This window comes from Danio aesculapii, chromosome 13 (assembly GCF_903798145.1).
Source record: "Danio aesculapii chromosome 13, fDanAes4.1, whole genome shotgun sequence".
NCBI lineage: Eukaryota > Metazoa > Chordata > Actinopteri > Cypriniformes > Danionidae > Danio > Danio aesculapii.
Genome location: NC_079447.1, coordinates 4,430,175 through 4,447,209, shown reverse-complemented (window position 1 = coordinate 4,447,209; position 17,035 = coordinate 4,430,175). Strand labels below are relative to the sequence as shown.

The 17,035-nt window shown below is 32.7% G+C and overlaps 1 protein-coding gene across 1 annotated transcript in view; it reads right to left on the bottom strand.

Annotated features, from left to right (window-relative positions):
* fbxo11a (F-box protein 11a) overlaps positions 1-17,035 on the bottom strand; it is an 81,909-nt gene that overhangs the window by 27,371 nt on the left and 37,503 nt on the right. The window contains exons 2-9 of the mRNA XM_056471150.1: positions 14,653-14,780; positions 11,743-11,824; positions 11,506-11,650; positions 8,380-8,509; positions 7,986-8,069; positions 5,011-5,143; positions 3,641-3,747; positions 1,538-1,649 (exon numbers count right to left, since the gene is read on the bottom strand). Of these exons, the coding sequence (XP_056327125.1) occupies positions 1,538-1,649; positions 3,641-3,747; positions 5,011-5,143; positions 7,986-8,069; positions 8,380-8,509; positions 11,506-11,650; positions 11,743-11,824; positions 14,653-14,780 (921 nt within the window). The remainder of the gene's footprint in view (positions 1-1,537; positions 1,650-3,640; positions 3,748-5,010; positions 5,144-7,985; positions 8,070-8,379; positions 8,510-11,505; positions 11,651-11,742; positions 11,825-14,652; positions 14,781-17,035) is intronic.

Below are 17,035 nucleotides of genomic sequence, written 5' to 3'. Positions count from 1 at the left end.
TAAATAAATAAAAGCTTCTTTTTTTTTTACATTTTTTGATTTATTTTTTTCATTTCAATTCTGTGTGAAAAAATACAATTAACTTTAAAATAAAGATAAAATATATACATTATAAATATAAATACAACTACTGTGATATTTTAACTTTATTTATTTTTATTTAATTGGATTTTTTTCACTCATTGCCTATATGTTTCTGGATGATGGTTGTTTTACACACACGCACACTACTGGTAAAAAGTTTGGGGTCTGCTTCACCTATTTAATCAAAACTACAGTACAATTTGTAAAAATGGTGGTATGTTATTGCACTATAAAATAACTGTTCAAAAGTAATTTATCATTTAAATAATTTATTCAGTGATTTTAATGATGAATTTTCAGCTACATTACTCCAGTCTTCAGTCACATAATCCTTCAGAAATCACTCTAATATTAATTATTATTTTGGTATTATTATTATTATTATTGGAAATAGTAATAAAAGCAATAATGACTTAAATAATAATTCCATTTGAAACTTCATACGATAAGTAATAAAAAAAAATTAATATATAAGCATTTAAAAATGTAACATTTTTTACATTTAATAAATGCCACCTTGAAGAGAATCCTTTTATAAAATAATCATAAAAAAACTGACCCCACATACATACACATATATATATATATATATACACACATACATATATATATATACACACACACACACACACAAAGTCAGAATTATTAGCCCCTCTTTGAATTTTTATATATATTTTTTTATTTCCCAAATGACGTTTAACAGAGGAAAGAAATTTTCACAGTATGTCTGATAATATTTTTTCTTCTGGAGAAAGTCTTATTTGTTTTATTTCGGCTAGAATAAAAGCAGTTTTTAATTTTTTTAAATCCATTTTATGGTCAAAATTATAAGCCCCTTTAAGCCATTTTGTTTTTAATAGTCTACAGAACAAACCATCATTATACAATAACTTGCCTAATTACCCTAACCTGCCTAGTTAACCTAATTACCCTAGTTAAGCCTTTAAATGTCACTTTAAGCTGTATAGAAGTGTCTTGAAAAATATTTAGTCAAATATTATTTACTGTCATCATGACAAAGATAAAATAAATCAGTTATTAGAAATGAGTTATTAAACTATTATGATTAGAAATGTGCTGAAAAAATCTTCTCTCCATTAAACAAAAGTTGGGGAAAAAAATAAACGGGGGTTAATAATTTAGGAGGGGTAATAATTATGACTTCAACTGTGTGTATATATATATATATATATATATATATATATATATATATATATATATATATATATATATAAATAATTCCATTGTAATGACAATATTCCCCAAATTCTTTATCACATAATAGAAACCACAAGACCAACATGTTGAACATAGGATTAAATCACAAGCCACAATTATGAGCAGCAGAAACAGTGATGCATGACCACTGAACACTCAATATTATGAACTCCAATAGTCATGCAATATATAACCAGATGTAAAAGATTTGTGGTGTAAAGGCTGCCGTGCTGACCTGTGCAGGTGCTGCGGATGATGCAGTGGTCAATGATGGGGCTGCAGTTCACTGTGATCTCCAGGCAGTGATGAGCATTGTGATGCTGAGCTGATTTATCATCAGGATTAAACTGCACAGAAAGACATATCATATACATTACATGGAACCAGCCTGCCTAAAATCATGATCAGAATGAGCTTTTTTCAACAAGTGCGCACAAACACACGAGAAATTTTTTGTAGGAGTTCAGGGTGGGTACATACATGCATACATACATCCATACATACACACAGAAGGACATTTAAATAAATGGAAAATTATGTAAACAATAAAAATTCTGAAGTTATGTATAAAGTACTATGCAAAAGTCTTAGGCCACAAGTATTTTCACAAAAAAAAACAAGTTTAAAGTTAGTTATTTCTATATTTCACTGTAGCATGTCAGTTTGAAATATCAATTTACATTTCCAAAAACAACTTCTTTGTGTTTAATTGTAATTCTACAGTCAGATTATTGTCTGCCAACAGCCAGTGCTCCACACACATTGAGATCTTTCAGTCTGTCTGGAATGGAAACATAATTCCTTACATTTATATAGAGCTTTTCTGGACTCTCAAAGTGCTTTACACATTGGGGTGAATCTCCTCATTCACCATCAGTGTGAAGCATCCAGCTGGATGACGCACAGCAGCCATATTGCACCAGCTGATTGGTGGAGAGGAGACGGAGTGATGAAGCTAATTATGATGTGGGGTTGGTTAGGATGCTATGATGGACAGAGGCCAGTGGGCAAATTTGGCCTGGATGCCGGGGTTAAACCCCTACTCTTTTTTTGAAGGACATCCTGGGATTTTTAACGACCACAGAGAATCAGGATCTCCATTTAATGTCTCACGACAGCACTCACTAAGCAGTAAAGAGTCCTCATCGATTTACTGGGCGTTAGGACCCACACAGACTGCAGGTTGAGCGCCCCGTCCTGGTCTCACTAACACCACCTCCAGCAGCAACCTAGCTTTCCCATGTGGTCTCCCATCCAGGGCGCAGCCCTGCTTAGCTTCAGTGGGTGACCATGTGAGAGTTGCAGAGAGCTAGCTGCTGGCAACATCTCAAAGATGCTTCAAAAAACCTACCTGCAAAGCTCAAGTACTGTTCAAAGTTTTAGGCACTTGTTTAAAACTGCTGTAAAATGAGGAAGCTTTCAAAAATAATGCATAAATACTTTTTATTTATCAGGTAACTTATAATAACTAAATCAAGTCAACATTTGACATGACCACACTTTTTATTTAAAACACTTCGTCACTTTATAATTATACGATTCTATCTGACATTTTGTCAAAATGAAGTTATTGACATTCTTATGAAATGACAACTGATTTATATTATGGGATTTTTTATTAGTTGTTTACATTTTAAGACTTTTTATAAAAAAAAAATATATATATATATATATATATATATATATTACAAGCATACTGTTTGCAGGGCCATGCACAGGGGTGTGGCCCGGAGGCTAGAGCCACTGCCCCTCTGCCCTCATTGCCTGAGGTACCCCACTCAGCCTGTACCCCCCCCCTCTCTCCCCCTCCAACGCGTCCATGCCCCGCCCCTCCACTGATTCCGGCAATCTCAGTCTTCACTTCAAGCATCACATCACATCACATCACCCCCACCCCACTTAACGTGATTTCCGCGACAGTCACATTACTGGACTAAATGATATCAGAATTGATAGTTTTGAACTCTTCCTTTAAGGGTGCTTTCACACTTGGTCCAAATGCATGGTCTGAACCCAAGTTCGATTGTCTCCCGTCGGCGTGTTTGTGTTCACACCGTCTTTTTTCCTTCTGAACCCCAGCATACTTGCGTCAGAAGTCGTTTTTGGAAAAGACAGGCAGACATTATGAACGTTATAAAAACTAAAGTTTGTTGTACAGTTGGCAGTTCACTTCTGTTATTTGGTACAATTGCATTCATATCAGAACTAACCCGTACCAGAGTTCAGAAGGCAGCATTCAAACTAGCAAAGCATACCGTACTCTGACGGCAAAAGTGTTGAGAAGTGTGAAAGCACCCTTAATGTTCTTTGATTTAAGTCTGCATGTAGAGAAGCTTACCTTTATCGTCATATATCCTACATAGGCGTCCTCTGATCCCTCCATGAACACAAACGTCGAGTCTCTCGTGTTCTCGATGATCACTTTATCTGCTACTTTCCCCGGAGCTGCGAACACAAATGTATGATGAATATTTAGATTTAATTAAAATAAACAAATGAATAAATGTTTACAACTGTTAAAAATGAGCCAGCAAAATCAATCAAGACTTTTATAATGTTGCAAAAGATTTAAATTTCAAAGAAATGCTGTTCTTTTAAATGTATTAATTTAAAAATCATGAAAATATAAATACACCAGTTTCTATACAAATCTGTCTAGAAATAATGTTTTCAAATGAACTAAAATTAACTTTTTATTTAGATTTTTTTTTGCATTATTTGCAATTGCATTACTTTCCACATTTACTCACAGTATGTATTGTACAAAGCTTTTAACATGCAAAATGATTAAGATAATCCATTAAGATTGGAAAAAAAAATTATGGTCTCAAAGATATTATAAGAATATGGTAATAAATGAATCAAAACTTTTCAAATGCTAATTCCGTTATTTTTATTAGCCCACACCGTGAAATATAATCTGCGTGCAGGTATTTGTTCTCTTTGTTTTTTTACTCATAACTAAACAAATAAACCGTGATGGTGCATTTGACTTAAGTGTTCACATTTATTATATGGGTATTTTCATTTCACATCATTATATAAAGGAGTATTTCTTAAGAAATCAGCATAATATTTTGACAACAAATTTCTAAATGATACAAATTTCTGAATGATCAGAACGATTTCTGAAGGCTCGTGTGATGCTGAAAAATTCAGTACTCAATCACAGGAATAAATTACATTTTAAAATGTATTCAAATAGAAAACAGCTATTTATAATTAAAATATTATTTCACATTTTTTTTTGTTATTGGGCTGCACTGTGGCTTAGTGGTTAGCACTGTCGCCTGACAGCAAGAAGGTAGCTGGTTCAAGTCCTGGCTGTGTCAGTTGGCATTTCTATGTGGAGTTTGCATGTTCTCCCCGTGTGGGTTTCCTCCGGGTGCTCCAGTTTCCCCCACAGTCCAAACACATGCACTATAGGGGAATTGAACAAACTAAATTGGCCGTAGTGAATGTGAGGATGTATGAGTGTTTCCTAGTACTGGGTTGCAGCTGGAAGGGCATCCACTGTGTAAAACATATGCTGGACAAGTTGGTGGTTCGTTCTGCTGTGGTAACCCCTGGTGAATATAGGGACTAAGCTAAATGAATTATGTTTTTACAGCATTTTTAAATAAATTAATGCTGCCTTGATGAGCATAGGAGTCTTTGACGGACATTAAAACAGACATTAAATACTGACAGAAAAAACACTGTTCGTACCAGCACCAATCATTGTGATGGGCGACTCGATGTAGATCCATTCGTCTGTGTAAATCCCAGAGTGGACAAATATCAAACCGTCAAAGTGGGCTTCCTGAACTCCTCCCAGAGCATCTTCAATGGTGTCGTAATACTGAGGAACACACATTAGATTGAGCCACATTAAAAACAATTATCCGGACAAACTCCCAATATTACAAGTTAAAGTCATACTGCTGAATTTGTGCTACAGACATTAGAGAATTGGGATGTTCATTGCATTATTTATGCAATTACTTTTGCACAATATATACAGATGAGTATATATTTTGAAATTGTTATTCTTTTAAAAATATTTCTCAAGCGATATTTAATGGAGCAAGGAAATTTTCACAGTATTTCCTATAATATTTTTTCTTCTGGAGAAAGTCTTATTTGTTTTATTTCAGCTAGTTCAGCTAGCAGTTTTACATTTTTTTAAAGCCATTTTATGGTCAATATTATTAGCCCCCTTAAGCAATTTTCATATTGATTGTCTACAGAACAAACCATTTATATAATTATATGTTAATGTTATACAGACTTGTGTAATTACCCTAATTAAGCCTTTAAATGTCACTTTAAGCTGAATACTAGTATCCTGAAAAATATCTAGTCAAATATTATGTACTGTTTAGAAATGTGTTTTTTACGTTAAACAAAAATTGGGAAAAAACAATATCAAAGACTTAAAATTGAACAGGAAGGTTAATAAATCCGACTTAAACTGTATGTTATGGTAAAATATGCTGTAATATAAATGTATGTCATTACCAGTGCTGGGAATACAGCGTAACAAATATACGGCGTTACTAATGATGATACTTTATTCAGTAATGAGTAATCAAATGAATTACTATTACCTTCGTTACCGCGCTGTTACCGACAATAAAATATGCTCGGTACTATAATTGAGAACACTGAAGCGGTTTTCATGCGAGCAGAGTCTCTCTCAGCCACAAGACCTCTCTTTCTCTAGGATGGGTGTGTGTATGTGTGTTCGGGGCTCGGGTGAGACACATAGCCAACCAGTTGTGATGATTGGTGTGTCTGTGAACGTGGTGTAACTTAGAATGTGATGATTGGCTTAGACAGAGTACATTTCCATCGTTAGCCAATCAGAGGCAGAGTAGTGCGGGTGTTCACACAAGCACAGTCAGTCACACAGAGCAATGACCAGGAGTCAGAATGATGGCAAATCCAACAAGTTCAAAGGTAGCGTTTGCTAACTGGAAATATAAGCACTACTTTTGAGGTGAAAGGCAAGAATGTTTATGTATCGTGCAACTTATGTCCAGGTAAAAAAAAAATAAAGAGTCTATCTGCATTGATAACAAGTAATTCTAATCTAATGAAGCACCTTGCGTCATCACCTCAACGCAAAGTTAGTGGATACACAGGATAGGGGTGGGCGGTACACCGGTGTCATAGTCAACACCGGTGTGACATTGCGCCACGACATGGATTTTCTAATACCGTCAATACCGTAATAAATCAATTATGCACCTTGAACGGCTGCCTTTACATCAATAATAGCTAATTCTAAATAATAAGGCATTCAATTTTCTTCAAACGTTCAGTTGTGGTCTGAATACCTGTCCTTATACTACAGGGCTCGAAATTGAAACCATTTTGGTCGCATGAGCGCCTGAAATTTAATCTATGCCCCCTCATAATATATTTGGGAGCATTTGTGTGTCTGAATATAATGGTTGTAGTGCAATCTGATTTGATTTTCTCTAAAAACTTGCTGAATCGCTCTACCCTGCTGCTGTATTGGTTCATATTAGCTGTCAGTCACTCAACGCTTCCCGCTGACAGATAACAGGGAGCTTTTGTTACAGCAGGAAATGCAAACGGCTGAAGAGTGAAAAGTGCACAGGTTTGCTAACCTCACCTAAAGTTATAATAATAATAATGGCGCAGATGACAGCGATTATGACATGAGGTAAATGTTGATCCACCAGCTGAGATCAATCGAGTGTTTTCGGAGAAGGTGCCCGAATCTCGATGCGTTGCATTCACCGCGTGTTCAGCGCAAATGTCCGCTAAATATAAAATCTAACACTGTACACATCATCACCAAAGAAACTCACCTTTACTAAGTTTACACTGAAACTACGGCTCATTACAAAGAGCGGAATAGCGGTGGTGGTCATCACGAGAAACCTGCTCTGTCTGCTTATAAATTGGTGCGGCTGACTCGCCTGCTTTATTCCACCAACACAGAGAAATGAAGATCAGCTCATAACGAGACTGAGCATTTACAATGACCCAAACCAAAACTTTAAAAGAGTGATAGAAGTGAGACTTTCTTTTGTCCGTTCTTCCTTGAGATGTATATTATTTTGCTATTGAAAGTAATACCATGATATTATACCGTCACCGTTCAAAAGATGAAAAATACCGTGATATTAATTTTAGGTCATATCGCCCACCACTAACACAGGTGATAATGTGAACTCTTCTACCAAAGGAGGAGATGAAGCCACGATGTCAAAGCAAATAAAACTAGATTTATCCACCGCAAACACTTAATACTCAGACAGAATTAAACACAATAAAATCTAGATATATAGTTGAGGACATGTTGCCATTGTCTCCCACATTGTCCCACAACAACATTCAAATAGTGTAGATTGGTGTACAATGCTTTATTTTTATTTTATAGTCATTTTAAAGATTAGATTTGTTTTAAAGTAACCCAATAGTTACTTTCCCCGGCAATTAGTTGCTTTTATAATGATGTAACTCAGTTACTATTTGTGAGAGTAACTAGTAACTATAAGTAATTACTCTTTTAAAGGAATATCCACAACACTGCTCATTACACAGTCTCTAAATAAAATGTTTTAAAGACAAAAAAAATTGCAGTATTTCTCTATTGTATATTTAATTTTAGCATTCATTTAATAAACAACAGAAACATAATGTACTATAGATGATCTAGAACTCACCAGCATGTTTTCTCGTCCCTTATATCTGGCTGGGTTGCTGTAGAAATGTTCTGCGAAGCCGGGTTTCACATGAGCGCCTTTGTACTGCAAACACAAAGGTCAGAGATCCGTCAGTCTGTGTTCCTTTAGAAATGTGCTCTCATAAAGCTCCCTGAAGAAGCTAATGACTACTGACACATCTAGATCTCCCTAATTATCACATTATGGCACCATCTGTGCACTTTCGGAAAATGACTAAAATCACTCATTCTCAGATTTCGCATTGTTGTCCTGGAAAAATCCTTGCGGTCAAACGAGTATAATGAGAACGTTTGATTTAAAAGGTCACAGAAGGGGCTATTAAATACTAAAACATGACTGTTTTTATACTAGAATGCATTAAAATGAACAGTACCAGTTGCTGAAAGCTCTCTTTCCAGGGATTGGGTTGTTCATACTCCTCTGGGTTGATTTGGAAGAACTTCCCAGACTCAGGGTGCATCATGGGACGCGTGTACTCGAAAACCTCCATGTAGAGTCTCTTCCTGCAGACCAGTTAAGAAGAGTTAAGACTCTTACACTACTGTAACATTATCAGAAAGTATTACTCTGGTACTCTGGTACATAAGCATGCACATATATGTATATTATATATATATAAGACTTAAATGTTTGGCAATATAAAATTAAGCAATGTTTATAATTGCAAATATCGGCCAGTATTACTATTTATTTTAATATTATAATATTTATTAATATTATAATATAATATATTAATATTTTCATATTCATGCACAATGTTAAACATTAAATGCAATATAAAACTGATGCAAATTTTTTGGCAATATAAAATTAGGCAGCTTAATTTTTGTATTTATTTCATCATCTTTATAATTGCAAATATAAAAAATTACTACTCTGATTTATATTCATGCACCATGTTGAATGACGCAATATAAGATGTATGAAATTGATGCAAAATATTTGGCAATATAAAAGTAACCAATTTTTTTATGTCAATATATTTATAATTGCAAGTATTTGGACAGTATTACTCTGGTTCTGTTACATATTTGTAATACTTTCATGCATGCTTCATGTTAAACAATGCTATATAAAATGAATGCAAATTTTTTGAAAATATAAAAAAAAGCAAGTTAATTAATCGCATTTATAATTGCAAATATCAGACAGTATTACTCTGGTTTATATTCATGCACAATGGTAAACCATGCATTTTGTTTTAAATTTCATCATATTTATAATTGCTGATATCGGACAGCATTACTCTGTGGTATATATTAATGCACCATGTTAAACGATCCAATATGAAATTTATGTATAGTATTTGGAAATTAAGCAACTTAATTTTTTCATAAAATTTATATGGAAAATATCAGACAGTATTACTCATTCATATTTATGCACCATGTTAAAAAAAGCAATATAAAATTGATGTTTATGTTTTGACTACAAAATAAAGCAAAAAAATCTTTTTAACTTGCATTAATTTTTTAACTGCAAATATCAGACAGTATTTCTCTGGTTCATATTCATGCATAATGTTGAACAATGCAATATAAAAATGTATGCAATTTTTTGCCAATATAAAATTAAGCAACTTATTTTTTTTTTTATTCATCATGTTTATAATTGCAAATATTGGACAGAATTACTCTGGGTCATATTCATGCACCATGTTGAACGATGCAATATAAAATGTATAAAATTGAAACATAATATTTTGCAATACAAAATTAAGCAACATATATATATATTTTATTTCATCATATTTATAATTGCAAATATCGGACAGTATTACTCTGGTTCATATTCATGCACATGGTAAAGTATGCAATATAAAATTGGTGCAACATGTTTGCCAATATAAAATTAAGCAACTTTTTTTTCACATCATATTTATAATTGCAAATATCACACAGTATTACTCTGGTTCATATTCATGCACAATGTTGAACAATGCAATATAAAAAGTATTGCAATTTTTTTGACAATATAAAATTAAGCAACTTTTTTTTTTTAATTCATCATATTTATAATTGAAAATATCGGACAGAATTACTCTGGTTTATATCCATGCACCATGTTGAACGATACAATATAAAATGTATAAAATTAAGCAACAATTTTTTTTTTAATTTCAACATATTTGTTATTGCGAATATCAGACAGTATTACTCTGCTTCATATTCATGCACAATGCTAAACCATGCTATATAAAAATATATTAAAAAGTTTGGCAACAAAATTAACCAACTTATTTTTTTTATTTCATCCTTTAAAGTCTCCAGATAATAATCTCAGTCAGATAACATTAAACAATAGGGCATTGCAAAAGGTATATGTTTAACAGTGCCTTTACTATAGCAATATTGACATTTTGGAGGAATTTCTCTGGCTAAATGTCCATGGGTGCTAATTGGTGCTCATGTGTCCAATACAGCATCTTGTGTAACCTCATCATGTTTTGAGTTGAAAGAGTAGCTAGATAGATTTTTTTCCTAAGTTTATTTTTAAGCATTGACTTCATTCTGCTTGACATTTGTTTACAATATTGAGTTGTATTAGTGGCTTCAAGTCTGAAAGTAACCAATTACAAATACTCAAACTACTGGGTAACACCTTACAATAAGGTTCATTAGTTAATGCATTTACTAACATGAACTAATCATGAACACTTGTGCAGCATTTATTAATCATAATAGAACATTTACTAATGCATTATTAACATCCAAGTCCATGCTTGTTAACATTAGTTAACTAACAATGAACTGTATTTTCCTTAACTAACATGAACATATACTGTAGTAAATGTATTGTTCATTGTTTGTTCATGTTAGTAAATGCATTAATTAACATTAACTAATGAACCTTATTGTAGAGTGTGACCAATTACTGTGAGTAGTTTTTTCCTCAAGGATTTTTCTTTATCAAGTGGTTTTAAAAATGTGTACTTTTACTTTCACTTGAGTATTCTTTAATTCTTTAATGTTTTCATTCAACCTGCAGTCATTACTTTTTTTAACATGTATATTTTAGATTTTTTATTGGCCAAGTAGAATAATCAGTCCTGTGATTCCCATTCAATCTAATCGTGCATAGAAAAATTGAATTATAGAGAACAATCTCAAGACACGGGTGCTTTGTTAATGCTTCCAATTTGTTTGCTGCATTTATATGGTCCAAGAAGACACAAAATCATTACACGATACGAAAGAGACACTGCTTAGATGATGATGTCGACTATATGATGAATGAAATTGAATGAAAGAAACAATCACTTAATGTTAATAACAGAATGTTACGTTTTCTCACACACGCACTCGCAAATTGCATGTTGCACTACTCTTAAAAGGGCCACTTTTTACTCACACTGCGTAATATTAACAACAGATACATTTACTCTACCTGCCCTACTTATTTGGGTGAGCAATGGTTCTTTTACTTGAGTAGGATTTTTTGTACTTTTTCCAGCGCTGTTGGTCATTGAGCAAACATGCATTCTAGATTGAACACCTACCAGAGGATGGGGTCATTGGCCAGTTCACTAAACCGCTTACACACACAGGCTGCTCGACACAAGTCCTGCTCCAACAGATAGGAGAAGATTTTGAGGACCACCTCGTCTGGAAGCTTGACCTGCAGGTACTGCTCTGCTGGAGTGACTAGATGATAGGAAAAGCAGCAGAAATTAAAAATCAAATCACTCCAGTTCAACTGTAGGCAAAGTCTCAACAGATTACGAGATGTCCATTACCAGGCAGATCTTGTGATTTTCCAGACACTCTGGCACGTTTTGCCCGATGGCCGAAGTTTTCTGTTGTTGATGTGGAAGCACCCTTTGAACAAATTGAGATTTATAGTTTAATGATTTATATTTCAGTTTATGCAAATGCTCTACAAAATCCTCCCAAGATTTTTCCATATAAAGCCATTTACACTCTTTGAACAAACTGAGATTTGACATTTTATTTACAGCACATACAAAACACATTTATGGTGAACTCATTTCACCGTATTCATGATTTACTGTATGATTTTACCAATTTAAAAAAGCATTAGAAACGGAATTTACAGCATAATTTGGAACTGTGAAATCATTCAATCATTAAAGCATATCACAAAATGGGATATTACAGTACAAAAATGAAAACACTTCTCATAAGCTGTGTTTCCATCTAAAGATGCTAATAAATCTATGCACAAAACTGGAATATCACACAAAAGACGTGCGAATAAAGCAGCGTTTCCATCCAATGAGTCAAAGAGAACAAAATCGTCACTTCCTGATTAACTGGCGCTAAATATCAACAGTAAAAATGGAATTCACTGCAATAGGAGAAGCTGCATGAATCTTTTCCTTCTTTAATAAATGCACCTCAAAAGACAATGCTGCAGTCGTGAAGCCTGGTTCATACTCGACGCGTTCGCTAGTTTGCTTTAGTGCGCGCGGCGAATGTGACATTATCCTGTGTTTGTGAAGGTTCGCTTTGGGTGTGTGGGACTTGATTTCGGCCGGCGGACCGCATGAATTCTTTTGAGATTCGAGCAAACAGTTTGCGCGGCGCCACATTTGATTTGAGTTGAATTTGAACCACTTTGAAGAGATTTTGTCTGAAGCTATCGGTTTACAATATACTGATGGCCTGTTTTTCTAGGCTTTATTGGTGATAATGGTCAGGAATGTTGGACCATTATTGCCTTTTTAGCATAAGAAGAGGACAGAAACTAGCCAGACAGTAATGTGTGAATTATGGAGTGGGCTAAATCTAAAAAAATAAAAAAAAATTAAAAATCTGTATTTTTTAGTTTTTTTTGCTTTTATTCTTGCCATAATATATATATATATATATACATATATATATATATATATATACATATATATATATATACATATATATATATATATATATACATATATATATATATATATATATATATATATATATATATATATATATATATATATATACATATATATATATATATACATATATATATATATATATATATATATATATATATATATATATATATATATATATATATATATATATATATATATATATATATATATATATATATATATATATATATATATATTTGTAGAGCAACCCATGTTCTGTTGTCATTAATATTTTAATAAATTTTAATGGGTAAAACTGTCCGAGATATACAACAAAAGCAAGTGATGCATCAAAGCTTGATTGGTTATAAAATATATATATTGAATGGTTATAAAAATCCTTATCCTCCCGGGGCTTGAGTGGCCAGATACGTGGACAGCACATTTTAGCTCTTAAGTGGCTGTTTAAAATACTTTGAATGTTTTATATTTTGTTACAGACATACAGTGTCATCCTGCAACTGTTTTGCAGCATATGAAATGTCCCAAACACTATTTTTAACTGTCCAAAATGGGGGAAAAAATCATGTTTTTACTCTCTGATAAAGCAAGTTTAAAAAAATTCTATGTTAAATATACATTAAAAACATTCAGGAAAAAGTGTTTTATGTAAATTCGGACCATAAGTCCACATATATGGACATAATTTTTCTCTAAAAGTATATCATATTAAAAGATGATACTTAGGTCTTTATTCTAATTAGGTTCCAATAAGCCCAAATAGCAAAGAGAAATAAAAAATGCATGTAAAAAAACTCATTGGGCCTTAAGAGGTTATAATCATTAAATCATTAATTTATAAAAAATAATAAAAATAGTTAGTTAAAAAGTCCTGAATGATATTAATGAAATGAGCCAGTTCCAGAAATTTTCTACTTCTGTTTATCTGTCTGACTTTAGGGTCAGTTTCTTTTGACCGCCCCCTGTCGTTTTAAAGAATATCACAACGCTGAACGCGGCAAGTATAAAAGCCTTGTGCGTTTCACGAGGTGCATGCTCAGTCAGCGAAAGTATAAATCCAGTGTGAGACGTGGAGCACAGACCCTCTTGACTGGAGGTAATTAAAAAAATAATAACATTAATACTGAAATGGTAACAGCGTTTTAGAATGACCAAAACAACATTTCAGATGTTTTACAGTGTGCTCAGCCTGCTGGTTTGTCCATTCACACACATTTTCATCATCACATGATCTCTTATAAACAAATCACATGACTTTTTTAATGCACATGTTGGAATTTGTTCAATAGAAGTGTTTCCATCGCAGTTTATGTGCATCTTTTCTTATCAAATAAAATCCAAAACGCACATAGAAATAGGTGGATGGAAACATAGCTAAAGACTCATATTTAAATAAATTGAACTCTAAACTCTGAACTCTTAAACTCTTCAAGAAAGAAATATTCAAATATGTAATGTAAATCATTTAAACAATTTCATAAAAAATATAAAATAAAACCCAAAAACAAATAAATGATAAATAAAACAATTTTGGCAAAAATAAAAAATTGTAATTAAAATTTTACAATTTAAATTTATCTTTTCAATTAAAACATTTGCAATGCTACATGATTTTTAATATGTAAAAAATATGCAAATATAAAACAGAATCAAACATCTATTGCTATTAAACTTTTCAAAATACATTAAATGAAAATTTAAAAACAGCATTTCAGATGAAAATTGAAATATTTCCAGACATTTTCTTGCGTACTACACATATCAATATAATTTATACTGTGTTGATGACCATTTACATACCTCCATGTTGGTCTTTGTTGGACAAGCTGTTCTCTTCGGTAACAGAGATTTTCTTCGAAGTTGGTACGGACTATTTTGAGCACCTTGACCCGATTCTTCTGCAACCATCTCGGCAGGAACTTCCTCATCTGTAAAAGTTAAATATACAGTTCAATCAGAAAATAGGCAATATAACCCATCTTTACATTTAACACAAACAATAAAAATGTCCCTCCTAGTTAAGATTACATAAAAACAACCTGATATTATTCATTCTATGCTGTATACAGACCTAAACTACCTGACAAAAGTCTTGTCGCCTAAGTTTTAGGAACAACAAATATTAACTAGTTGATCATCAGAAGTGGCTTATATGAAAGGCAAAGGCCTCTAAATTACGCTGATTTGGCCAAAATAAAATATGATCATGCCTCGACTTTTAATGATTTCATTACAACAGTAAGGTCTGACTTTGCTTAGACAAAAGTCTTGTCACTGAACAGAAATAATGTACAGTATAGAATATAAAGTCATGCTGCAGTGGAAAAAGAATTATGTTTTATGAAATGTTTTTAGCACAACTGACCACAATGTTAGCCTGTTTTATTTTTAAAATGATTTGGTAGCATGTGTTTTAGCACAATTGACCACAATGTTAGCAAACTTACCTTTTAAATGATTTGGTAGCATGTTTTTAGCATAATGGACCACAATGTTAACATGTTTAAATTTTTTAATTACTTGGTAGCATATTTTTAGCACAATTGGCCACAATGTTATCATGTTTTCATTTTTAAATTATTAGGTAGCATGTTTTTAGCACAATTAAGCACAATGTTAGCATGTTTTACTTTATAAATGATTAGGTAGCATGTTTTTAGCACAATTAAGCACAATGTTAGCATGTTTTACTTTATAAATGATTTGGTAGCATGTATTTAGCACAATTTACCACAATGTTATCATATTGTAGTTGTAAAATGACTTGGTAGCATGTTTGTAGCACAATTAAGCACAATGTTAGCATGTTTTACTTTTAAAATGATTTGGTAGCATGTTTTAGCACAATTTACCACAATGTTAGCAGGTTTTACTTTATAAATGATTTGGTAGCATGTTTTTAGCACAATTGAATACAATGTTATCATATTGTAGTTGTAAAATGACTTGGTAGCATGTTTGTAGCACAATTAAGCACAATGTTAGCATGTTTTACTTTTTAAATGATTTGCTAGTATGTTTTAGCACAATTGACCACAATGTCAGCAGGTTTTGCTTTAGAAATGATTTGGTAGCATGTTTTAGCACAATTAAGCACGATGTTAGCATGTTTTTATTTTTAAATTATTTGATAGCATGTTTTCATAACTCTTTTTCCAAACTCTTTTTAAATATTCCAAGCAAGCACAATGTTCAAACACAACCAGTTAAATAAACATCTAAAAATCCCAGAGCTTGTTCCAGACATCCAGAACAACCTCGACCACTTGTGTTAATTCACTAATAAAACCATGTCATTAGCAATAATGAAAAACAGCATGTACCCTCCTAAATCAATTCTCAGGCTCTTGCCTCAATGCTCCAGAACATAATTCCTCTTCAACATATCCAAGTGACCATATGGAAGATGCATAATCAATATTTGCATGATTATTTTAAAGGGTTAGTTCACTCAAAAATCCTTTACTCAGCCTTCACTTCTGAATGCAAAAGTAGAAGTTAAGCAGAATACAAAAAAAGGCAAAATATTTTCCAATATTTTCCGACAGAAATCTTCTTTCGTGTTTAAAAGAAGAAGAAAAAAGGAATTCAAACAGGTATATGATGAGAAGGTTTAATTTTTTGGTGAACTATCCCTTTAATTCTAATATAATCAAAGATGTCCAGTAGGGCTGTGTGATATTTTGATGGCATGCTAAATAATGCGATATGTATATCGATATTTTAAAAAAGAATAACCAACACATGTCTCTATTTCAGGGAAAAGAAAGCATCACTGCAACTTCTGAAAGTGCCTATTTTTACTATTGCATACAGCAAATCAGTCAATTTAACAACGTAAACAACAATAAAACACTAGTAAAGTTATCAACCAGAAAATATCAAGAGCAATAAGGAATACTTGAAAGAGTTAAGTTACCTTTTTGGTGCCTTATTGCCTTCTTGGTTGGTCATATTTCAAAATCCATTCAAAACTGTTATAGATTTTTGGACAAGAAAACCAGCATGTGTTGGTTTCAGAGATGCATGTAACTACATTTCCTGATGTGCTGAAACGTCTTTCAGAAGATGTGCTTTCTAAATTCGAGGCACTATTTTGTGTAAGACCGCTAACCTAATCTATATGTTGCTGTGCCCGTGTGGTTAATGTTATGCAGGTAAGACGAGTAGGCCTTTAAAAATC